This window comes from Oryx dammah, unplaced genomic scaffold (assembly GCF_014754425.2).
Source record: "Oryx dammah isolate SB20612 unplaced genomic scaffold, SCBI_Odam_1.1 HiC_scaffold_2, whole genome shotgun sequence".
Lineage (NCBI taxonomy): Eukaryota > Metazoa > Chordata > Mammalia > Artiodactyla > Bovidae > Oryx > Oryx dammah.
In genome coordinates this window covers 15,600,862-15,625,313 of record NW_024070186.1, presented here as the reverse complement: position 1 = coordinate 15,625,313, position 24,452 = coordinate 15,600,862, and the positions used below count along the sequence as shown (strand labels likewise).

The window sequence follows — 24,452 nt, the reverse complement described above, 5'->3', positions numbered from 1 at the left end:
TGAAGGCCCCAGGTGACGGTCTCCACCTGGACCTTCCCATGTGCATGCACCGGGCCTGGGACCACCAGCCTGTGGCCCAAGGAGACGTCTAGATTCCAATGTGCCTAACATCCTCTTCCTCTCCCTGCCAGGACCCTTTTTCTAAGAGAGGAGAAGTTCATCTCTGGAAGTTAGGGTTTGGGAAAACTGAAGGTCAACAGTCAACAGTCCTGTGATGCAAATAGTTGGCTCTGGGCGCGACAGGGCTGTATCAGCTGCAGACTAAACTGATGATGATAAGGTAAATGATCAGTGTACTATAATCAAAGGCAGTGTCAACTGCCACTTACCAGACCCTGATTATGAAATGACTTTTGTAGACACCTATGTGTGCTAGGTCGTCACTGTGCGGTGGAGGAAAGACGTGGTGACTGCATCGTTCGATGGCCACAGGCACACTTGGGGCGGCTCAGTCTCTGCTAAACCCTCTTCTAGCAGTCATCCCCTCCCCCAGCCCCGCACACGGTAGCTCAATGCACATTTCCTCCATCCAGTCTTCACAGCACGTTTTATTTCCAGTCAGCCTCTTAAGACTTGGTCCAAACTGGTCACACACCCTGGGCTGCTGGAACACAGGTACGCACCGTTGAAAGTCAGAGGCGTCTGCAGCTTCATTAGAGCGATGTCATTGTTCTTGGTCTTGGAATCATAATTTGGGTGGGAAATCACTTTTGCTACTCGGTATCCACTTCCATAGAACATGTAAGATTGTTTCAAGATTCCCGCAAAGGCCGCCCATATCTTGGGATTGTTAAGAGGTCTGGAAGACAGAGAAGAACACCGCTCAGCATGTAAGAATGGCAGACACACAACACGCATTCCACAGTTCTCAAAAGTCTTCAGCCCCCGAGGTGACATGACTTGTCAGAAGCCACACCAGAATGGCCTCAGGCTCTTCTCTCTCCCCATCTTACACAGCCTCACCCTCCCAGACCCCTCTCCTTAACTTCACCAGTGAATCATTTTCCTCCTATATTTCTGTACCAGCCTGCAAACCCTCGCAATTCCAAGAACACTTATGTGTGTGTGCTAAGTCGCTTCAGTCATGTCTGACTCTTTGTGACCCTATAGACTATAGCCTGTAATGCTCCTCTGTTCATGGAATTTTCCAGGCAAGCATACTGGAGTGGGCTGTCCTGCCCTCCTACAGGGGATCTTCCTGACCTCAGGGATCAAACCCATGTCTCTTATGTTTCCTGCATCAGCAGGCAGGTTCTTTACCACTAGCACCACCTGTGAAGCCCAACTTATTCTTGAATCTAAACGTCTCCCTGAGGTTTGAAATCCCATTTCTAGCATGACTGGGTCTTACTTATCGTTATATACTAGAACATCTCCTGGCACACAGTAGGTGCTTAATAAATGTGTACCGGGGAGTAGACTCTGAGTCTAATAACTACCCAGGCACTATCTTCTTTTGGGTGCTTTCTTCTAAGAAAATCCCAAGTCTAACTGCCACTGCTAAGTCACTTCAGTCGTGTCCGACTCTATGCGACCCCATAGACGGCAGCCCACCAGGCTCCCCCGTCCCTGGGATTCTCCAGGCAAGAACACCGGAGTGGGTTGCCATTTCCTTCTCCAGTGCATGAAAGTGAAGTCGCTCAGTCGTGTACAACTCTTAGCGACCCCATGGACTGCAGCCCATCAGGCTCCTCCGTCCATGGGATTTTCCCGGCAAGAGTACTGGAGTGGGGTGCCATTGCCTTCTACAAGTCTTAGAGCCCATGGAATCTGGTGGATGGAAGGAAGGGACACTCCTGAGGTATACACACTCCTTCCTTCAACCTTCCCAACAACCCTCGAAACAGCACACCTGACTTACAGGTGCAGACGCTACTGTCAGACACCTGGGGTGAACTGTCTGAGGCTAATCATCCTGGGACCAGCCAAGTCAGGCCCAGCCTCACTTTAAACATGACAAACAGCTCCCATGAGGGAGGGTTTTTCAAAATATCCATGTGACCAAAAAAAATTCCTTGTTTAAGAAAGAAGGAGGAAGAACAGTATCTTCTACAAAAGCTAACACTATAAGTGATGGCCACCCTCACCCCTCCCCACCCATCTGTATGGGGAACTCTGGGGCCCAGGCTGCTTAATGGATCACAGAGAACCTTCCGGCAGGACAGCCTGAGGTGTGAATGTCTCCAAGATTCTCTAAGTGTCTCTCTGGGGACGAGCACCCAGGGAGCCCAAACCTGTCGAGAGGGCAGTGGCCTCAGGAAGGATAGGACCGAGCTGAGAAGATTGTGGACTGGAATTCGTCCTGATCATAGCATCACCCCAGCCTTACACTGCATCCCTGTGCTGACTCAAAGCGATGGACACACGCTATGGGATGCGTTGGCCACAGTTTCACGTGCTTCACAAGTCATCTAACCCTCCCTGTGACGCCAGGGAGGCGCCCTCAGAAGCCCCAGCTGTCCCCAAGGAAACCGGAGCCCGCAGGAGTCACGGACTTTGCTCAACGCCTCCGGCAGAGCCACCGCAGAAGCCCAGGCTCTGCCCCCTACTCCTCCGGTTCCGCCCCTTCCCTCAGGCCACGCCCCCTTTCTCAGACCCCACCTCCTCGAGACTTACTCCTCTACACAGTGCGCGGCTGTCACGATCCACTCCGGGGTGATGATGGAGCCCCCGCAGACGTGGATGCCCTGCACGTGCAGGCTAACCTGCCAGGGCCATTCGCCAGAGTAAGCATTCGATCCCCCCACGATCCGGCTCTGGCGGTTCGTCTTCACGGAGACCCCGCACTCTGAGAGTGACAAGCACAGTGCAGCCGGCCAGTGAGCAAAGCAGGGCCGCCCCCACCCAATCCCACTACGCCCCCGCTGCCCCACCTTCCTGCCTCCCCCGGACACCTGCCACACTGTGTGCCCAGACAGTTCCCATCCCAAGGTTCCGGCCTGGCTGCAGGGTGACCATTATCTCCTCTTGTTCCTGTTTCTCTGGGCTCTGACTTTAGAAAATGCTGCCTGGTCTCTTTTGGCTGGGGTGGGGGGCCAGAGGATACTCCTCCAGCAACCACCCCCACCCCACCCCCGCAGCCACCCCCAGGAAGCACCACTTCTGATAGCCCTGGATGCCACCTGTTGCTTGGCACTTGTGTGATTCCATCAGCATCTCCCAGATACCCATGTAGCAGGGTAGATAACAAAGGCCCTGGGACCCCCTTGAATGCTCAGAGACCCCAAGATTCCTGAACAAAGCTAAGGAGGGCTTTTCTCCTATGCACTGCTCTCAAACCATCACAAGGTGGACAGTGTGGGCAGGAGGGCAGGGCAGGCACCACGCTCTCCTGGTACCTAAAGAAGCTTGAACCAACCTGTATGGGAAGTTACTGCCAGGACCACTGGGGAATGGTGTTCACCCTGGAACGACTGCCTGCTTCACCTGTTCAAACTGGGAATCCAAGCTTCAGGACCGAGACCCATACGGGAAGAGGATGGGGCCATACCAGAGAAATGAGTTCAGGGACAGTATCCTCCATACCCATAAAAGGTTTGGAAAATGTGAAAGTGTTAGTTGCTCAGTCATGTCTAACTCTTTGCGACTCCATGGATTGTAGCCCATCAGGTTCCTCTATCCATGGAATTTTCCAGGCAAGAATATTGGAGTGGGTTACCATTTCCTTCTCCAAGGGATCTTCCTGACAGAGGGATTGAGCTCAGGTCTTCCACAGTGCAGGAAGATTCTTTACTGTCTGAGCCACCAGGGAAGCCCAAAAAGGTTGGAAACTGTAAGTAGTCCAAACGCTGGAATGGGGACACCCATGGGTCTCCAGCCCCACAATGTGGACACCACAGAGAGGGCCTGTCCGTCTCTGGAGCTTGTCTGTCCTCAGGGGACAGCTGGTTCTTGGACCAAAGCAGTAGGTATCTAAAGTTATCCAGATTCAAGAATGGGAACTCTTGGGCAGGGTACTGGGCATGTCCTGACACGTTACTCCACCTTCTATCTCCAAGTCCCCCAAAGACACACTGGGATATATTTCAGTAAGGTATCAAATTTGATACTATTTGATTTTGGTATCAAATGGAATACCAAAATGTATCCCATTTTAGAAACACAAAACAGAAAACCAAGAATCACTTACCTATACAGCGTAAAGAAACCACTGTTTTTGAAGAACAGACATCGCTGCAAAAGAAGAGGGGGAAATTCTGATCACTATAACAATCAAGACACTGGATTCTCAAAATACTTAGAAATAAATATTTTCTTCCAATGCCTTTCTTCTCCCTGCCTCTTTAGATATAGAAGAGTTTGCAATTGAAGACATGAATAGAGAAAGGAAATACATAGGGGGACAGTAGTAAAGAGTAGACACCAAGTCAAACTGGAAAGTTAAAATCCAAGCTGTGTGACCTTGGGCAAGGCACTTAACCTCTCTGTGCCTCGATTTCCCCATCAACAGAATGGGCTAATAATAGTACCATAGGTGGCTGTGAAGACAATCACACAATGTGTGTGTGTGTTTATGTTAGTCATTCAATCGTGTCAAGTCAAAGCACACATCATATCAGCTGTTATTTTTTTTTCTTGGAGTTTAAAATCATCCTTTAATTTTGTAAGGAAGACTTTTGTAAACTTCCAGCTTCTTGTAACTGTTTTATATCAACTGCACAGAAAACTTTACAACCATTTGCCTGGGAACAGAAGAAGAGTTACTCCTTGGGAGGCAAACATTCCAGGTTACAGATGAAAAAGAACTAACCAATGCATTCCACTGTACACTGAATTTTCTCCAACATGTTGAAAAGAGAAGCTGCACTGATGCTCAGGTATTTGAAGCTGGCAGTGTTCCTTTTTTTTTTCTTTCCTTTTTTATTTTTTAAATTATGGAAGTATGATAACACATTTACTGCAGATTTGGAAAGTACAGAACACAGTTACATATAGTTCCACTATATACTACAGTTATTTTTAAGTAGATAAAGATTTTTTGTTGGAATTTCAATATCAAACTCTCAAAAATTAATGGAATGAATGGAAAAGTAGAAAGATTTAGTAGACCTGAAAAGTGCTATGTACTGAATGCTCTCGTGACATGCTGAGAAGGAAAGCGGTGCTGACACCCAGGTGCTTGAAGCTGGCGAGGTTCTTTGGAACATAATCAGTTCGTGTGGGGCCAGATCAGTGTTACATGTCAGGGCAGGACACAGGCACACCCATCACACAATCCCAGGTGGTTGTTCAGTCGCTCAGTCACATCCGACTCTGCGACTCCATGGACTACAGCATGCCAGGCTTCCCTGTCTTCACTATCTCCTGGAGTTTGCCCAGACTCATGTCCTTTGTGTTGATGATGCCATCCAGCCATCTCATCCTCTGTCACTCCTTCTCCTCCTGCCCTCAATCTCTCCTCTGATGAGTCTTTTCCAATGAGTCGGCTTTTTGCATCAGCTGGCCAAAGTATTGCAGCTTCAGCATCAGTCCTTCCAGTGAATACGCAGAGTTGATTTCCTTTAGGATTGACTGGTTTGATCTTGCTGTCCACGGGACTCTCGATAATTTTCTCCAGTGCCACAATTCAAAAACATCAATTCATTGGCACTCAGCCTTCTTTATGGTCCAGCTCTCATATCTGTACATGACTACTGGAAAAACCGTAGCTTTGACCATATGGACCTTCGTCAGCAAAATGATGCCTCTGCTTTTTAATATGCTATCTAGATTAGTCATAGCTTTCCTTCAAAGAAGCAAGCATCTTTGAATTTCAAGGCTGTAGTCACCATCCATAGTAATTCTGGACCCCAAGAAAATAAAATCTATCATTGTTTTTAGTTTTCCCCCATCTATTTGCCATAAAGTGATGGGACCAGATGCCATGATCTTCGTTTTTTAAATGTTGACTTTTAAGCCAGTTTTTTCACTCTCCTCTTTCACCCTCATCAAGAGGCCCTTTAGTTCCTCTTCACTTTCTGCCATTAGAGTCATATCATCTGCATATCTGAGGTTGTTGGTATTTCTTCCTGCATTCTTGATTCCAGTTTGTAATTCAGCCCATGAACCTGGTCCAAACCTCACAGTGACAAACAGCCCCCCCTGCTGGCTGGCACGAGTGACTGCGCTTCTTTGCCAATCCCAGCAGTAGCCTGGCTTCATGCCAACCCACCTTCTGAGAAAAAAGCATTAAGGTACCAACTATAGAATCACGACCTCATTTCTGGACAGCATCCAATCCATGGCCAAGCCTAGCTTCCTGGAACCTTCCCCAAATGACTCAATACAAGCCCACATCCCATTATAAGTCCCTTCTAACACCCTCCCACTGAGACACCCATAGTTTCAAGACAAGGTGTGTCCTGGTGGTCTCAGGCTGGGTAGCACGAGATGCCAAGAGGAGACACGCTCCCATTAAGAGCGGATGTTTTCTAAGGATCGTCAGGTCATCCTCCCTGTGTGGAGGCACACTGTGCAGCCATCAGACCCTGATGCTGGGAAGGACTGAAGCAGGAGGCAAAGGGGGCAACTGAGAATGAGATGGTTGGATGGCATCACCAACTCAATGGACATGAGTTTGAGCAAACTCTGAGAGATGGTGAAAGACAGGGAAGCCTGGCGTGCTGCAGTCCATGGGGTCACAAAGAGTCAGACACGACTAAGCGACTGAAGAAAAACGCAACCTCAGGGCACGAAGCAATTGCTCAGACAAGCCCTACCGGGAGCCCGAGGTTCAAGTATCAAAGTGCTACATCTGAAAGCAAATGGGAAAGAAGTCCTCCCACCCCGCTGACGAGCATACATGTGCCAAGCAATGACCTCTTCTTCCCTCCAAAGTCTGAAGCCATCTTACGAGTTACCACAAGATGGCAGCCTTTCCTCCCTTACTCAGCCCTGGTTCCAAGTAACCAAGCAAGACAAAGAGACGGTATTTACAAAGAGCCCAGGCAGCTGTGTTCAGCTTTTCAGGGGGGCAAACCACCGCCGGCTGTTTTGATGGCCACACCTGGCCATGGGCACCCTTCCTCCTAGGCTCAGCCTGTCACATTCTTGGGGACGGCCAGGCTCAGGTGCCCCGGGCAGAAGTCAGCCCCCCCGGGCCACCAGGAACACAAACCTGCTTCTGTCTCCCACTTACAGAAAAAGAGGGGGAAGCTTGACTTGTCCTTCTTCCCTAAACACAGCACCTGGCACCTGGCCAGCAGGGAGGGGATGGCATGGTTTGGATGAGTGATGGGGAACTGGGAGCTGAGGAAGCTGAATGCTGTGTGTCTTTCCATTTGAATAACAGTATTCTATACTCCCTGCTGGCTCAGTGGTAAAATATCTGCCTGCAATGCGGGAGACCCAGGTTTGGTCCTTGGGCTGAGAAGATCCCCCTGGAGGAGGGCGTGGAAACCCTCTCCAGTATTCTTCCCTGGACAATTCCATGGACAGAGGAGACTGGAGGGCTACAGTCCATGTGGTCGTGAAAGAGTCAGACATGACTTAGTAACTAAGTAACACCAGCATGAATGATTCTAGGAAGACTGCAAACATTTTAAACATATGCAACACAAACTGAGTAGCTTAAGCCTAGCCCTCTCCCCCACCCTCCTAACTAGTCAAACGATCAACCGTGGGACCAACTCAACCGTGGGACCAACTCAGGTTCACGTCCACCCACTGGACACACTGCGACCTTCCCAGCATTGCAAGTTGGCCTCCAGGTACAGGAAACACTGGTGTACTGGAGTAGCTGCTAGCTCTCAGGCCCACCCCTCACACAGCAGCCTCTGACTCTATGGCTCGGGCTGGGGGAACAACCTTCCCCACTGCCTGGGTTGAGAGGACCTCTGGGAAGCAGAGTTTCCAGTGTGAAACCTGCAGGGTCCTGCAAAAACCAGGATGAGTTGACCACCCCAGTGGGGAATCACGAGACATTCTTCTGGACCCCTAGACACACACCCTGACACACACTAAGATGCATCTCTAGTGTCTGCAGAGAGAAGAAAATCAGGAAAGAGGAATCTTCATTCTGTAATGTTACCCAATACCCCGGAGGGCAGAGGGCACACACAGGTGGCCAGTAGACCACAGCTGCTTCCCAAGGTGGCGCTGATGGTAAAGAACCCACCGGCAATGCAGGAGATGTGAGTTTGATCCCTGGGTCGAGAAGATTCCATGGGGGAGGAAACGGCAACCCACTCCAATACTCTTGCCTAGAGAATCCCATAGACAGAGGAGCCTTGAAGGCTACAAAGAGTCAAACATGACTGAAGCGACTTAGCACAAACGCCTCCCTAGAACGAACCCAAAGCTGCTCAGAGTGATGGGTCCTACTTAGAGTCCAATCTCCTCCCTGTGAGGAACTCAGACAAACTCTTACCAGCAAGAGAGAAATCAAACTCTAATGGTGATTCTCCCAGACATCCCCTACTCATTTGCAGTTTTTGAAAGGAAAAAAGAAACAACCATGCCCAACACACCCGTGAAAAGATGTTCAACATCACTAATTATTAGAGAAACGCAAATCAAAACAACGAGGTATCACCTCACACTGGTCAGAAGGGCCATCATTAAAAAGTCTCCAAATAACAAATGCTGGACGGGTTGTGGAGAAAAGGGAAACTTCCTACACTGTTAGGGGGAATGTAAGTTGGTGCAGCCACTATGGAGAATAGTGAGGAGATTCCTCAGTTCAGTTTAGTTCAGTAGCTGAGTCGTGTTTGACTCTTTGTGACTCCATGGCCTGCAGCACACCAGGCTTCCCTGTCCATCACCAACTCCTGGAGCTTGCTCAAATTAATGTCCATCGAGTCAGTGATGCCATCCAATCATTTCATCCTCTGTTGTCCCCTTCTCCTCCTGCCCTCAATCTTTCCCAGCATCAGGGTCTCTTCCAGTGAGTCAGTTCTTCCCATCAGGTGGCCAAAGTATTGGAGTTTCAGCTTTAGCATCAGTCTTTCCAATGAATATTCAGGACTGATTTCCTTTAGAATGGACTGGTTGGATCTCCTTGCAGTCCAAGGGACTCTCAAGAGTCTTCTCCAACACCACAGTTCAAAAGCATCAATTCTTCAGCACTCAGCTTTCTTTATAGTCCAACTCACACATCCATACATGACTACTAGAAAAACCACAGTTTTAACTAGATGGACCTTTGTTGGCAAAGTAATGTCTCTGCTTTTGAATATGCTGTCTAGGTTGGTCATAGATTTTCTTCCAAGGAGCAAGCATCTTTTAATTTCATGGCTGCACTCACCATCTGCAGTGATTTTGGAGCCCAAAGAAATAAAGCCTCTCACTGTTACTCCATCTATTTGCCATGAAATGATAAGACCAGATGCCATGATCTTAGTTTTCCGAATATTGAGTTTTAATCCAAATTTTCACTCTCCTCTTTCACTTTCATCAAGAGGCTCTTTAGTTCTTCTTCACTTTCTGCCATAAGGATGGTGTCATCTGCATATCTGAGTTTATTGATATTTCTCCCAGCAATCCTGATTTCAGCTTGTGCTTCATCCAGCCTGACATTTTGCATGATGGAGTCTGCATATAAGTTAAATAAGCAGGGTGACAATATACAGCCTTCACGTACTCCTTTCCCTATTTGGAACTAGTCTGTTGTTCCATGTCCAGTTCTAACTGTTGCTTCCTGACCTGCATACAGATTTCTCAGGAGGCAGCTAAGGTGGTCTGGCATTCCCACCTCTTGAAGAATTTGCCAGTTTGCTGTGACCCACACAGTCAAAAGTTTTGGCGTAGTCAATAAAGCAGAAGTAGATGGTTTTCTGGAACTCTCTTGCTTTTTCGATGATCCAACGGATGTTGGCAATTTGATTTCTGGTTCGTCTCCCTTTTTAGCTTGAACATTTGCAAGTTCACGGTTCACGTATTGTTAAAGCCTGGCTTGGAGAATTTTGAGCATTATTTGCTAGCGTGTGAGATGAGTGCAATTGTGTGATAGTTTGAACATTCTTTGCCTTTCTTTGGGATTGGAATGAAAACTGACCTTTTCCAGTCCTGTGGCCACTGCTGAGTTTTCCAAACTTGTTGGTATATTGAGTGCAGCACTACCACAGCATCATCTTTTAGGATTTGAAACAGCTCAACTGGAATTCCATCACCTCCACTAGCTTTGTTTGTAGTAATGTTTCCTAAGGCCCATTTGACTTCACATTCCAGGATGTCTGCCTGGGTGATCACACCATTGTGGTCATCTGGGTCATGAAGATCTTTTCTGTACAGTTCTTCTGTGTATTCTTGCCACCTCTTCTTAATATCCTCTGCTTCTGTTCGGTCCATACAATTTCTGTCCTTTATTGTGCCCATCTTTGCATGAAATATTCCCTTGGTATCTCTAATTTTCTTGAAGAGATCTCTAGTCTTTCCCATTCTACTGTTTTCCTCTATTTCTTTGCATTGATCACTGAGGAAGGCTTTCTTATCTCTCCTTGTTATTTTTTGGAAATCTGCATTCAAATGGGTATATCTTTCCCTTTCTTCTTTGCCTTTAGCTTCTCTTCTTTTTTCAGCTATTTGTGAGGCCTCTCCAGACAACCATTTTTCCTTTTTGCATTTCTTTTTCTTGGGGATGGTCTTGATCACTGCCTCCTGTACAATGTCAGGAACCTCTGTCCATAGTTCTTCAGGCACTCTGTCTATCAGATCTAATCCCTTGAATCTGTTTGTCACTTCCACTGTATAATCTTAAAGGATTTGATTTAGGTCATATCTGAATGGTCTAGTGGTTTTCCCTAGTTTCTTCAATTTAAGTCTGAATTTGGCAATAAGGAGTTCATGACCTGACCTACAGTCAGCTCCCAGTCTTGTTTTTGCTGACTGTGTAGAGTTTCTCCATCTTTGACTGCAAAGAATATGATCAATCTGATTTTGGTATTGACCATTTGGTGATGTCCCTATGTAGAATCTTCTCTTGTGTTGTTGGAAGAGGGTGTTTGCTATGACCAGTGCGTTCTCTTGGCAAAACGCTATAAGCCTTTGCCCTGCTTCATTCTGTATTCCAAGGCCAAATTTGCCTGTTACTCCAGGTGTTCATTGACTTCCTACTTTTGAATTCCAGTCCCCTATAATGAAAAGGACATCTTTTTTGGGTGTTAGTTCTAGAAAGACTTGTAGGTCTTCATAGAACCATTCAACTTCAGTTTTACTGGTTGAGCCATAGACTTGGATTACTATGATACTGAATGGTTTGCCTTGGAAACAAACAGAGACCATTCTATCCTTTTTGAGACTGCATCCAGGTACTGCATTTTGGACTCTTTTGTTGACAATGAGGGCTACTCCATTTCTTCTAAGGGATTCTTGCCCACAGTAGTGGTCATCTGAGTTAAATTCACCCATGCCAGTCCATTTTAGTTCACTGATTCCTAAAATGTCGATGTTCACTCTTGCCATCTCCTGTTTGACCACTTCCAATTTACTGTGATTCGTGTACCTGACATTCCACATTCCTATGCAATAGTGTTCTTTACAGCATCAGACTTTACTTCCATCACCAGTCACATCCTCAACTGGGCGTTGTTTTTGCTTTGGCTCCATCCCTTCATTCTTTCTGGCGTTATTTCTCCCCTGATCTCTAGTAGCATATTGGGCACCTACTGACCTGGGGAGTTCCTCTTTCAGTATCCTATCATTTTGCCTTTTCATACTGTTCATGGGGTTCTCAAGGCAAGAATACGGAAATGGTTTGCCATTCCCTCCTCCAGTAGACCACATTCTGTCAGACTTCTCCACCATGACCCCATGCATCATGGCCCTACATGGCACGCCTCATAGTTTTGTTGAGTTAGACAAGGCTGTGGTCCATGCGAATAGTTTGATTAATTTTGAGATTCCTCAAAAGACTAAAAATAAAAGTGCCATGTTATCCTGCAATCCCACTCCTGGGCATAGACCCAGACAAAACTGTAATTCAAAAGGATACACGCATCCCAGTGTTCACTGCAGCACTATTTACAGTGTCAAGACATGAAGGCAACCTAAATATCCAGGTATCGATGAGCATAAAGAAGATGAGGCACATATACACAATGGAATACTACTCAACCATAAGAAAAAAAGAAATAATTCCTTTTGCAGGAACATGAATGGACCTAGAAATGATCCTACTAGGTGAAGTAAGCCAGACAAAGAAAGACAAATGCTATATGATATCACTTATATGTGGAATCTAAAATATGAAACAAATGAATTTACCTATGAAACAGACAGACTCACAGACGTAGACACAGACTTGTGGTTGCCAAGGGGAGGGAAAAGCAGATGGACTGGAATTTCAGGATTAGCAGATGCAAACTGTTATATATAGGATGGATATAAACAACAATGTCCTACTGTATACCACGGGGAACTATATTCAATATCTTGTGATAAATCAAGTGGAAAAGAATGTGAAAAAGAATGCATATATTTGTATAACTGAATCACTTTGCTGTTTGGTGGAAATGAACACAACATTGTAAATCAGCCATACTTCAATAAAACAAATTTTTTAAAAAAGAAATCGGCAAATTAAATACCTGTGGTAGAGTTTTTTATAGAGATCGATATCATTGGCACTTATGTTCAGCTTCATAAAGCTTGTGGCTCCGCTGTCATCTGCTATTCCTTGGCTAGAGTAAAAACTATTCCTAAAAAAAAGACAGAAAGTCTTACTTAAAATAATAGTTTTGCTGCGAGCATTTGCAAACCCTATGCTATAGCTATATCATAGTACTTCTCTTATACGACACGCAGGTTAAGAGCATTTTGGAAAACAAAAACACAACTTCTAATTAAGTGACACCACATTATAACCATCCAGTAACCCTGAAGTGTCAGGGGAAAGTCCTCTGTCAGTCGTGTTTCGAATTTAATGTGGATCAGGATAAAAAAGCAGTAAGAATATAGATGTGCGAGGACATATAGTGTAACCAAACATATAATGTAACCAGACGTCCAAATGCTCCCAGTGGTAAAATGCAGACCCTGAACCACGATGAGACATCCCTACGTCATTCATAGTGACACACACTGCAACTAGGGGGAGTGGCATTTGGAAGCAGGTCCCTAGCTAAGATGGCAACTTTTTTATCCAGTGATAATTCATTTTGAAAACTAGCATAGGGTGAACAGGCTAGATTTGCAGAGAAGTCACATGGGGACACGCCCAAGGAGGAGATGAGGCAAGCTGAGTCAAGGCTTCCACCTTGCGCTGGAGTCTCCTCAGGAAATGAGTCTCTCAAGGCCCTCAGCCAGCACCTGGGACCCTGGTGACCTCGGCGCTGGACAGCCCTGAGGAACCAGGAGCAGATGGAGGCCGGAGGAGGTGGGGCTGGGGGTGTGGGGCACACGCTCCCCTGCTGGGTCCCTGGGGCAGGCAGCTTTGGGAAGAAGACAGAGGTGTGTGGTGTCTGTGGGCTGGCACTTCCGGAGAGGGGCAGAGAGATGCACTGATTCCATGCTCTGTGCCTGTCACCATCACCAGGGAGGACGAGGGGCTCGGAACTCACCGGTAGCCCATGTCCTGGCAGGCCGCCCTCCCGTAGCTCTCACTCCAGTCATCCAGGCACACGGGGTGCCAGGACTTCCTCTGTGCTGAGTACACCTGAAGAATGAAGTTCGGTCCATAGAGGCGAACTGCGGGAAGGGAGGCTCTGGTGAGTCCCAGACTGTGACCTTCATCCTGTCCTCACGCGGGCCCCACCATCCCCGGACACAGAGGCTCCAGAGGGCTTGGCTCCCTCTCCCCAGCTACACACAAGAGATGCCCAGAATCTAGCCTTTCCTCCCAAAACGTGCCCTTCACCCGACAGAGCTGAAAACAGGTATTCAGACAAAAATGAACATCGTGCACACATGTTCGTGAGAACATTATTCACAAGAGCTCAAAGTGGGTAACATCCAAACGTTCATCGGTGGAGGAACACGCAGAATGCAGTCCTTGCGCACAGTGGAACGTTATTGTTCCATGAAAGGGGATGAAACACTGACACGACACAACAGGCATGAATGTTCACACGTGACTGATATCCTCCTGACTGAAAGAGGCCAGGCAAGGGTCCACACACCGTAGGACCCCATTTCTATGAAACATCGGAGAAAGAAATCTATGGAGATGGAAAGGAGATTAGTTGTTGCTTAGGGCCTGACATCCAGGCTCAGGCTGCCATGGAGCAACCAGCTCATTTCCTGATGCTTCCGTGGTGAGCGATTCCATCCACCATGTGAGTGGATAAACCAACTATAAGGGCATCCAGACAGTGGAATATGATTCAACCCTAAAGAGAAATGAGCCATCAGGCTGCGAAGAGACATGGAGGAAGCGTAAGTGCACATCAGTCAGTGATGGAAAAGGCTACATACATCTGGTAGGATTCCAACTCTACGACACTTGGGAAAAGGCAAAACCATGGAGACAGTAAAAGGATCAGCGGTTTTCTGACAAGAAAGTGGTTTCAAGACAGCGGGGTGAGGGGCTGAAAGCTTCTACTCAGTCTTTGAGGTGACCAGCGCCCACAGGAGCCATTCAGGAGCCACCCAGAATCGCCTTGTAGAACAAAAGACCCTTCTATCACCCAGGAAATGACAAGGGCCTTAGGAGCTCGGTGTCAGGAGCTGGGGTCAGGGACCAAATACCAGAACAAAAGATGCACCAGGTGGTCTCACCACTTGAAAATCACCATGGTCTCAGGAGCTCTGTGCTGGGAACTGGGGTCAGAGACCGGCACCTGTCCTCTATCTAATCTCACAGTGTATGAGTGTATGTGTTAGTATCTGTGAGCATGAGACTGTGTTTGAGTGTGTTACGTGAAGTGGTAGGTGAGATTTTTCACTCCGTACCCTTAGCTACTTCCTGAATTTTGATCTATTTGAAGACATTAACTCTTAACAGTATTTAAATAGATACAACTTCGACATTAAGAAGAGAAAGTCTCTCCAGGCAACATCATGAGTTGGTCTTGCTAGAGTTATTGACATGTGAGTGGACACAGGTATTACAACATCAAACACCATTCCATCCAATAGAGTAACCACGTCTGCTCAACCTCAGAAACTCTCCACTTTAGTTAAGAAAATGGTGACAACAAATATACTATCACCCATAAAGGCAAAGCACTATGTGGATACTTTGCAGAGTGAGTGAGTCTGCCAAGTGCAAATCCTCTGCTGTAGGCGAGAACTCCAGGAACTCCCAGTGCAGGGGAATCCACGGGCAGAACAGCAGTGTCTCACACAGGTGCCCTGACCTGGACTTGGGGTGTAAAAGAGAACCATCTCCCCAGGATGGCCACAGAGGATGGACAGCTCTAGGGAGGAGCACAGCCTCTGTCTGCATCACTTGCACTCAAAGTTAACGGCTCCCAGAGCATGCAGCAGGCTTTAGGCTTTGGGTAGGGCCTTCAGCGGATATCAGCGCAACCTCCATCCTCAGGCATCATTTCCCTGCTGCACCTACTTTGTGTTCAGTTGCTCAGTCGTGTCTGGCTCTGTGCGACCCCATGGACTATAATCTGCTAGGCTCCTCTGTCCATGGGATTCTCCAGGCAAGAATACTGGAGTGGATTGCCTTTCCCTTCTCCAGGGGATCTTCCCAAACCACGGACCAAATGCATGCTTCTTGCATCTCCTGCGCTGGAATGTGAACTCTTTACCACTAGCGCTACCTGGGAAGCCCACAGCTACTGAAAAATTCATTGAAAATAAAAGCAGAAGCAGTGTCTACCCTGTGACAACACACATAGGCCACCCGAAAAGCAGCTTGCTTAGAAAACACAGAGCCCACTCCCAACTTGCTATTTTAAACAGTTTGCTGTTTTAGTCACGTCCTGTGGCAGCTAGGGCATGAATGTGGCCTGGCCCTAGGCTGTGGTCTCCCATCCCCTGGCTGTGTGACTCCAGGTGGGAGCTCACCCCCTCTGAGCCTGTCTCCTCATCTGAAAACTGGGCTTGCATGCAAGGTTCAGCCTTCAGGAATGGAGTCGGTGATGGAGTGATTGACGTGCGGGATACAAGCCTGGCATCGTGTGCCTGCCTTGCTGTGGCCTCTGTGGGGGCCACCCGGTGCCCGGGCCAAGCGGCCCCCTCCCACAAGCAGCCCTGCCACTCACCGCAGCGGTTCTCGTCCTCGCCACTGGGGCAGTGCAGGATGCCATCGCACCAGAGAGAGGGGCTCACACAGGTCCCGGAGGAGCTGCACTCCATCCCTGAGCACTCGTCCTCCGCTTGCGGGGAAACAGAGGGAGATGCCCATCAGGTGAGAAACCAAGGAAACTCCCAGCCCTGGGGACAAGAGACAGCAAGCCATACCCCTCTATTTTAATATGTCAAAGGAAGCGGGACTGCCCACAGCAATGGTGAATCTCCCAGGTTTATTACTTCCGGTCAGAGGCGGATCCCTAACCTGGGATATGGACAGCAGTTCCCGCACCCCCTCCACACAGGTGAGTCCTGTGACCCATGATCCCCGGCCCAGGCTGGTGGAGGAGGCCTGGCCGTAGGTATAGGAGTCCCCTGGGGAGGGTGGCCTCCAGCCACCTCCATGTACACTGAAAAGCAGGAGACAGGTGTGCCCCGAGGTACGGGTGCTCACGACTGCCAGGCCCCACCCAGGGTCCTAAAGCACAGGGTGAGCTCAACATGCTTCTCCCCCACGTGTCAATACCACACGAAGGACATGGGATCTTGACAACCCACAGGCGAGGAAGTACACCAACGGGACTGGCGGCTTCCAAGAAAGGTTTTCCGAGCATCTTATAGTCAAACAGGAAAGAGACAGGAAACTTCATGAGGGGCTGGGGGTGGGCCCCCGGTCCAGGCAGCAGGGCTGCTGAAGGGCCAGCACAAGGCAGCTCAGCCCTGGCCCGCACTTACTGTACTTCCAGAGGAGGACGGCAGCAAGGATTGCTCCTGCCAGCAGGGCCACCAGGGTGAAGGTGATGCACAGGGCTTTCTTAGTCTCTGCAGGAAAGGCAGTGAGTACACAGCTTAGTCACCTGGTTTCTTAGACTCTCAAATTTCATGCACTACTGTCATGGTGTATTTTATCAAGGAATAATACACTTAAATGGGGCTTCCCTGATAGCTCAGTTGGTAAAGAATCCGCCTGCAATGTGGGAGACCTGGGTTCGATCCCTGAGGTGGGAAGATCCCCTGGAGAAGGGAAAGGCTACCCACCGTAGTATTCTTGCCTGGAGAATTCCATGGACTGTATAGTCCATGGGGTCGCGGAGTCGGACACGACTGAGCAACTTTCACTTACTTACTTACTTATACACTTAAATATTATTCAGCCATAAAAAGAATGAAATTGAGCCAGCTGTAGTGAGGCAGATGAACCCACAGCCTATCACACAGAGTGTGAAGTAAGTCAGAAAGAGGGAAACAAATAACATATTTTAAAACATATCTATGGAATCTAGAAAAACGGTGCTGATGAAACTATCTGCAAGGCAGGAACAGAGTTGCAGACAGAGAACAGACTTTCGGACACAGTGGGGGAAGGGAGAGTGGGGCGAACGGGGAGCGCAGCATGGATATATACACACCAGCACGTGTGAAACAGCTGGTGGGGAGCAGAGCACAGGGAGCTCAGCTCGGTGCCCTGAGGTGGCCAGAGGGGTGGGGTGGGGGCTAGGTGAGAGGCAGGGCCACGGAGGGGACACATGTCCACTTGAGGCTGCTTCTCATTGTCGTACAGCGGAAACTAACACAACATTGTAAAGCAATTACATTTCCATTTTTAAAAAAGTGACTTTTCTCTTTAGGAACATATCCTGGGAGGCCTTATTTCTTCCATAGAGTTGAACTAAAACTAACTTTTTGGAGAACCAAAGCAGGCAGCTGTGATATAAAGCAAACATACACTGAAGTTAAGCTCTTTAAAAAGTAAGATAGTCTTTTGGTCTCAAGATAGTCCAAAAAATGATGAATGTAAAAAAGTGGTTGAATAAAGGAAATATACCTTGCTGCAGTAATTACAAGCATAAGCAAAATAATAATAACACTCCCCAAATTGTCATCTCCAGGGACATCCCTGGCTGTCCAATGGTTAAGACTCCAAGCTTCCAATGCAGGGGGCCCATGTTTGACCCCTGGTTGGGGAGCTAAGATCCTGCAAGCCACAAAGCACAGCCTTTCTCTCATCTCCATGTCAGTGATATTCGAGGCAGAGAGAAAAAAGCCTCTTCCTCAAGGCAGTTTAGGGAATGGATGGGCCAGAGTCACATTGACTCACTGACTCACAGTCACTGGCCTCAGGTGGCTATTTTCACCTTAATTAATTCTCATGTTAAATGATACTAAATCATTCTGTAAATTCAACTGCTCCATAGTCCCACACGGCCAGTGGCTGCCTCGCTGGACCGTGAAAAGGAAGGATGATCTATCACTGTGGGAGTATCTACAGCACCGGGGTCGCCAGTGCTCACGTTCCAGCTAAGAAGACAAGCTGTAGGACAAGGTCACCAGTGTCCTCTGCTGCTGCTGCTGCTGCTAAGTTGCTTCAGTCGTGTCCAACTCTGTGCTACCCCATAGATGGCAGCCCACCAGGCTCCCCCTTCCCTGGGATTCTCCAGGCCAGAACACTGGAGTGGGTTGCCATTTCCTTCTCCAATCATGAAAGTGAAAAGTCAAAGTGAAGTCGCTCAGTCGTGTCCACCTCTTCGCAACCCCGTGGACTGTAGCCTACCAGGCTCCTCTGTCTATGGCAGTTTCCAGGCAAGAGTACTGGAGTGGGGTGCCATTTCGAAACAACACACCGCTGTTGTTCAGAGCCTAAGCCACAAGTCATGCCAAGCTTCAGAGTAAGACGTCCACCACCGCCACCCCCAGCAGTTCCTGTGCAGAGAGCACCCCAGGGCCAGTGCTTCGCTTGGGAGATGGGTGGACAGGCAGAGGAGAGGAGAGCCAGGGCCAAGGCTCTTATACAACCTACTTCTCCTTAGCTCCTACAGGAGGACACCAGGCAGCAGAGGTGGAGCCCATGGGGAGGCCCTGCACCCCACCTGTGCCCATTTTTCCTTCCAGAAGTCCACCAGACCAAGAAGTCCAGTTTCTGGAGTCAATCGAACCACTGGATCTGGGCATGAACCCTCACCCCTCATTTTGTTACCACATTCTGCAAATTCCACAGTCTGTGCTCAAACCGGCTTAGGAATCACCTGGGGAACCTGTTACCCAGAGATTCTGACTCAGCTAGGGGACAGGAGGTGAGTCTCAGACCTACGGCTCCTGGGTGAGGTCACGGCCGCTGGTCTGAAGAGTGCCATGTGACACCAGCCATGTGTTATCAGGGCTTGGTTCACGGTCAATGTGTCTGGCAGCAGGCAAGGTGGGGTCACCAAGGAGGCTCAGGGGAAATTCCAAATGGTCAATTTGATCCATCAGTAAAGGGTGATTTCTTCCTTTGGGTGACTTCCCTGTGTGTCATAGTATCCAAGATAAGATACCATGCTGGTGAGTAGAAGGATGTTAAACCAGGTGTCCTGAACCTTTCGTTGAGAGGGTATCCTGAACTAGGTGTCCTGAACCTCTCCTGGACAGGGTGGCAACCTGCCCGGCTTTCGCTAGGAGTGTGGGCAGTGGGGGCCCCAGATCTAACTGCTGGTGGACAACTATTTCGGGATCAGTGTCTGGTCGATCAGACTGGACTGGGAGCTGGTTTGCAATTGTACCTATTTGGGTGTAGGTACGACTGACTAATCATTTGCTGTTGTTATTGTTCAGTACCTAAGCCATGTCCGATTCTTTGCAATTCCATGGACTGTAGCATGTCAGGCTTCCCAGTCCCTCACTATCTTTTATAGTTTGCTCAGACTCATGTTCATTCAATTGGTGATGCTATCTAACCATCTCATCCTCTGCCACCCTCTTCTCCTGCCTTTAATCTTTGCCAGCATCAGGGTCTTTTCCAATGAGTCAGCACTTTGCATCAGGTGACCAAAGTATTGGAGCTTCAGCTTCAGCATCAGTCTTCCCAATGAATATTCAGGGTTGAATTCCTTTCAGATTGACTGGTTTGATCTCCTTGCAGTACAGGGACTCTCAAGAGTCTTCTCCAGCACAATTTGAAAGAATCAATTCTTTGGCACTCAGCCTTCTTTATGGCCAAACTCTCACATCTGTACATGACTGCTGGAAAAACCATGTGCGTGTGTTACTCACTCAGCCATGTCCAACTCTTTGCGACCCCATGGACTGTAACCCTCCAGGCTCCACTGTCCATGGGATTCTCCAGGCAAGAGTACTAGAGTGGGTTGCCATTTCTTTCTCCAAGGGATCTTCCCAACCCAGAGACTGAACCTGGGTCTCCCACATTACAGGCAGATTTTTTACCATCTGAGCCACTAGGGAAGCTTCTGACCATATGGGCCTGTGTCAGCAAAGTGATGTCTCTGCTTTTTAATACACTGTCTAGGCTTGTCATAGCTTTCCTTCCAAGGAGCAAGCATCTTCTAATTCATGGCAGTCACCATCCGAGGTGATTTTGGAACCCAAGAAAATAAAATCTTGTCACTGCTTCCACTTTTTTCCCCTTCTATCCACCATGAAGTGATGGGACCAGATGCCATGTCTTAGTTTTTTTAATGCTGAGTTCAAGCCAGCTTTTTTCACTCTCCTCTTACCTTCCTTGTTATCAATTGTTGATGTAGCCCTTCTGTGACCAGTGTCAACTATTTGCCTCACAGGATTGTTGACCTTCATGCCTCCCAAACCCAAACGCTAACACATGTATTAAGGTTCAGTGTCAAAGATCTCTTGCTAAAACAAACAGAACCAGGAAGATAAAAAATCCCTTGTACTCTCGCTGAGGAGTTCTTGACTTTGTGCTTTTTTAAGTCACTTGCAAAATACTGTCAGGCTCTGACAGGCTATGTACTGCTGCATGATTCCAACTCTACACTCTAAAAGAGAGAAAATTACGGAGACAAATCAGTGGTTGCCAAGAGTTAGGGAAGGATGAGCTAAGACCATGAGGGGCTAAGACCAGCGGTCCTCAGCCTGGGTACCATGGACATCTTGGCTGAGCCATCCTTGGTAGTGGTCATTCTGTGCACCGGAGGAGGTTCAGCAGCATCACTGGCACCTCCCGAGTAGATGCTGGTAGCAACCCCACCCCAGTTATAGCAACTGAAACTGTCTCCGGACATCGCCAAATGCCCGAGGGCCAAAATCACCCCATTAGGAGCCACCGGTCTCAATCTAACAGCCACCGCCAGAAGGACATCAGTGCAGAGACAAGTAATTTCTTGAACCAAGATGAACTGATGGAGGGAAAGAGAACCACACAGGAAAGGGGCAGGAGTAATTAAGGAGAAGGCATCACAAAGGGGTAGAAAACACAGGAATGGAAGAGAGTAGTGGTCGGGAGAAGGAAGGATGGAAGAGCCATCTGTGAAGCATGAGGGAGACAAGAAAGGACAGAGAGAGAAATACAAGAGGGACGGCACTTGTGAAGAAACTCCGGGAGATGGTGATGGACAGGGAGGCCTGGCGTGCTGCGATTCATGGGGTCGCAAAGAGTCAGACACGACTGAGCGACTGAACTGAACTGAGGGAGGTCTGAGGAGAGGAATCTTCAAAGGGTACAGATAGAACCTGATGCCACTGTTTATGGCAGCGTTGTTGGCCTGTGGAAATTCACCCTGTCATAGATCTTTAACTGTGTGGGCTGTGTGTGAGGCTATGTGTTTCTCACAAAATAAAATAAAAATGTCATCAATGAAAATGTTCCTTGGGCCAGCCCCTATACTAGCTCTGTGCTCATATAACTGGCTGTACTCGTCCTGCCCGGGGAAGTGCTTACCACATCAACTTGCCTCCATTACAAGTTAGGGGAGGGGGCATAAAAGGAAGGGATCTGGACGGAAAGAAGATAAAATGAAATGTAAGGAGGGCAGACAAGGACTTCCCTGGCAGTCCAGAGGTTAAGACTCCGTGCTTCCGATGCAAGGGGCACGGGTTCAATTGCTGGTCGCAAAACTAAGATCCTGCGCGCAGCATAATGGGGCCAAAACAATTAATTAATCAATTAGAAGTTTGAACTACTAAAAAAGAAAGCAGACAAATGAGAGGGCATGAAAGACATGGAATTAAGGTGGTGGGCAGAAGACACACAACCTGCAGTCCCTCACCCTCTATAAGACCTTTCAAGCCATGAGAAAATGTTGCAGATGCTTCTGGGTGACAACCCCACCAGCCAGTTCCTTCACTGAATACACAGTACTCATCAAGCACCTTGATCGCGACTTGTAGCATCCAGGAAATGGGTACGTAGAGAAAGGCTGTTTCTTCCTGCACTGGGGGCTTACCATCTACCCAAGATGACACAGTGGTAAACCACGCAGACAAGAAGCAGTTCAGAGAGACTGGGCTGGAAAGACCACCCTGGGTGGTACAGGCCAAGCTGGTACAGGAGCGTTGGTGGGAGATGAAGGTCTTAGCTGCTGTGTACGTGTGCTGTGTGCTCGGTCATGTCCGATTCTGTGTGACCCCATGGACTGTAGTCCGCCAGGCTCCTCTGTCCACGGGATTCTCCAGGCAAGAATACTGGAGTGGGTTGCCATGCCCTCCTCCAGGGGATCTTCCCGACCCAGGGATCGAATTCATCACTCTAGCATATCCTGCTCCTGCAGGCAGATTCTTTAACACTAGCGCCACCTAGCTAAGAGGCTCCCGAAGGCCCCCAGGAGGTGAGAACCAGGGTCCACAACTTTGACACAGAGATGCGGAAGGGAGAGGCATGCACACCAGTCCTGCAGACAGAGGAGAGTCGGCACCGAGCTGGTGGGGGCAGAGGGCACACTGGAGAAGGCAGACCCCAAACTCGGCTCCATTAGAGAAAATACAAGCAAAAAGGGTCCTACTTGAGGTGCACGCTGTCCTGGATGGAGGTTTGGACTGCCTGTAGATTACAGGTGTCGAGGTGTACGTCTGAACCCTTGGGGTGTACTGGGGCACCACGGGCTGGTAGTACTGAGCGGGGTACACCTCGTAAGCAGGGGGAGCCGTGGGCAGCTGCTGAGGGTACAAGCTTTCCGGCTGGTATCCATGGTTCTCATAGTAAGGCCCAACACCTGGTGATGATCCCTAAACGATTAAAAAGAAGATGAATGATACAAAGCTGTAATTATTCCAAAGCTTAAAGAAACATTCCACGGCACTCAGTCAATTCATGGGTTCAGCACTGCAGACTCCTATGTGAAAGTGAAACTCTTAGCTACTCAGTCATGTCTGACTCTTCCCAACCCCATGGACTATAGCCCGCCAGGCTGATATTCATGGAATTTTCCAGGTAAGAATATGTGGGGCCCTAAGTGGGAAACCTTAAAAAGAAGGGCTAGCTTTGTGGTTTAGAGCTAAGATGGCGCCTGGCGGAAGAGATGAGGGCTCGGCTTAAGTAGTTTGTCAAAACTTTTGATTGGCTTTCTTGATTTCTGTGCACGTGGACAACGCGTGATCACCATAGACCCCTGTCATGATGTAACCACGTGGTAATCTGAACTTTAACTTGATTGGTAGAACTATGGAAAGTCCCTCGCAAAACCCCCCTGCTTGCCTATATAAACCAAGAGCTTACTACAATAAAGCGGAACTGCTTAGACAGAACCCCTGTCACGTATGATTGTCTCTCCCTCGCCCAGGGGCTGGGTTGGCGGACAGCAGGCTCACTTTTCCTCGGGACCCCTCAGCTCTGCTGAGGGAAGTTCCACTGCCTCTCTCTTTCTGCGGAGCGCCCCCCGCAAGAATACTGGAGTGGGTAGCCAATCCCTTCTCCAGGGTATCTTCCTAACCCTGGGATTGAATCAGGATCTCCTGCCTTGCAGGCAGATTCTTTACCAAAGATACCAGGGCATCTTTAATTATGCCAAACCCTCACCTAGAATGAAAACTCACCAGGGTGTCCAATTAATTGGCAATAGTGTTTGGTTTTGTTTGTTTGCTATTCATTTTTTGAAATAAAGAAAACATAAATGGCTGACATTGAGACTGAGTAAGAAACTAAAGAAAAATTGTGTAGAAGTCTGGGAATGAGCCGGTACCCCAGCCCCTGGGGTACCAAGTTATAGACTAGCAATACCAGAATTACAATGAGAATAATAAAAGCTAACATTAGAAAACTTATCAACTTGGGCATCTGTATTCAAGCCTCCTTAGAGCCTGATCATAACTTCCTAAGATGGTAGAGGTGTGATGGGTATACTCAGACAGGAACGTGAGTGACAGAGGCTATGAAATCTACCTGAAGGATTTACAGCTGGGGGCAGCTAGCAGCTCTGCTGCCCCAGGCATCTTTCCATGGCACAAGTGTCTGTGTGGACAGCACGTGGACTCTGGCGGCTCCACCTCTGAGTGGTATTTCTCTGGTGTAGTGTACACACACAGAGACATGGAAGGGATGCCCAGTCGCTGCATCGCACTCTCAGCTCCATCCTTTGGCTGGTTCCTGTCTGATTTTCTTTTCAAATCTATTCTCTTTGTACCTAGCA

General features: G+C 48.3%; 1 protein-coding gene across 1 annotated transcript in view; it reads right to left on the bottom strand.

Moving 5' to 3' along the window:
• The window catches only part of TMPRSS2 (transmembrane serine protease 2), a 45,943-nt gene that overhangs the window by 8,495 nt on the left and 12,996 nt on the right, over positions 1 to 24,452 (bottom strand). Inside the window, exons 3-10 of the mRNA XM_040232193.1 lie at positions 22,830 to 23,052; positions 16,837 to 16,923; positions 16,074 to 16,187; positions 13,476 to 13,602; positions 12,504 to 12,614; positions 4,130 to 4,173; positions 2,617 to 2,788; positions 624 to 799 (exon numbers count right to left, since the gene is read on the bottom strand). Of these exons, the coding sequence (XP_040088127.1) occupies positions 624 to 799; positions 2,617 to 2,788; positions 4,130 to 4,173; positions 12,504 to 12,614; positions 13,476 to 13,602; positions 16,074 to 16,187; positions 16,837 to 16,923; positions 22,830 to 23,052 (1,054 nt within the window). The remainder of the gene's footprint in view (positions 1 to 623; positions 800 to 2,616; positions 2,789 to 4,129; positions 4,174 to 12,503; positions 12,615 to 13,475; positions 13,603 to 16,073; positions 16,188 to 16,836; positions 16,924 to 22,829; positions 23,053 to 24,452) is intronic.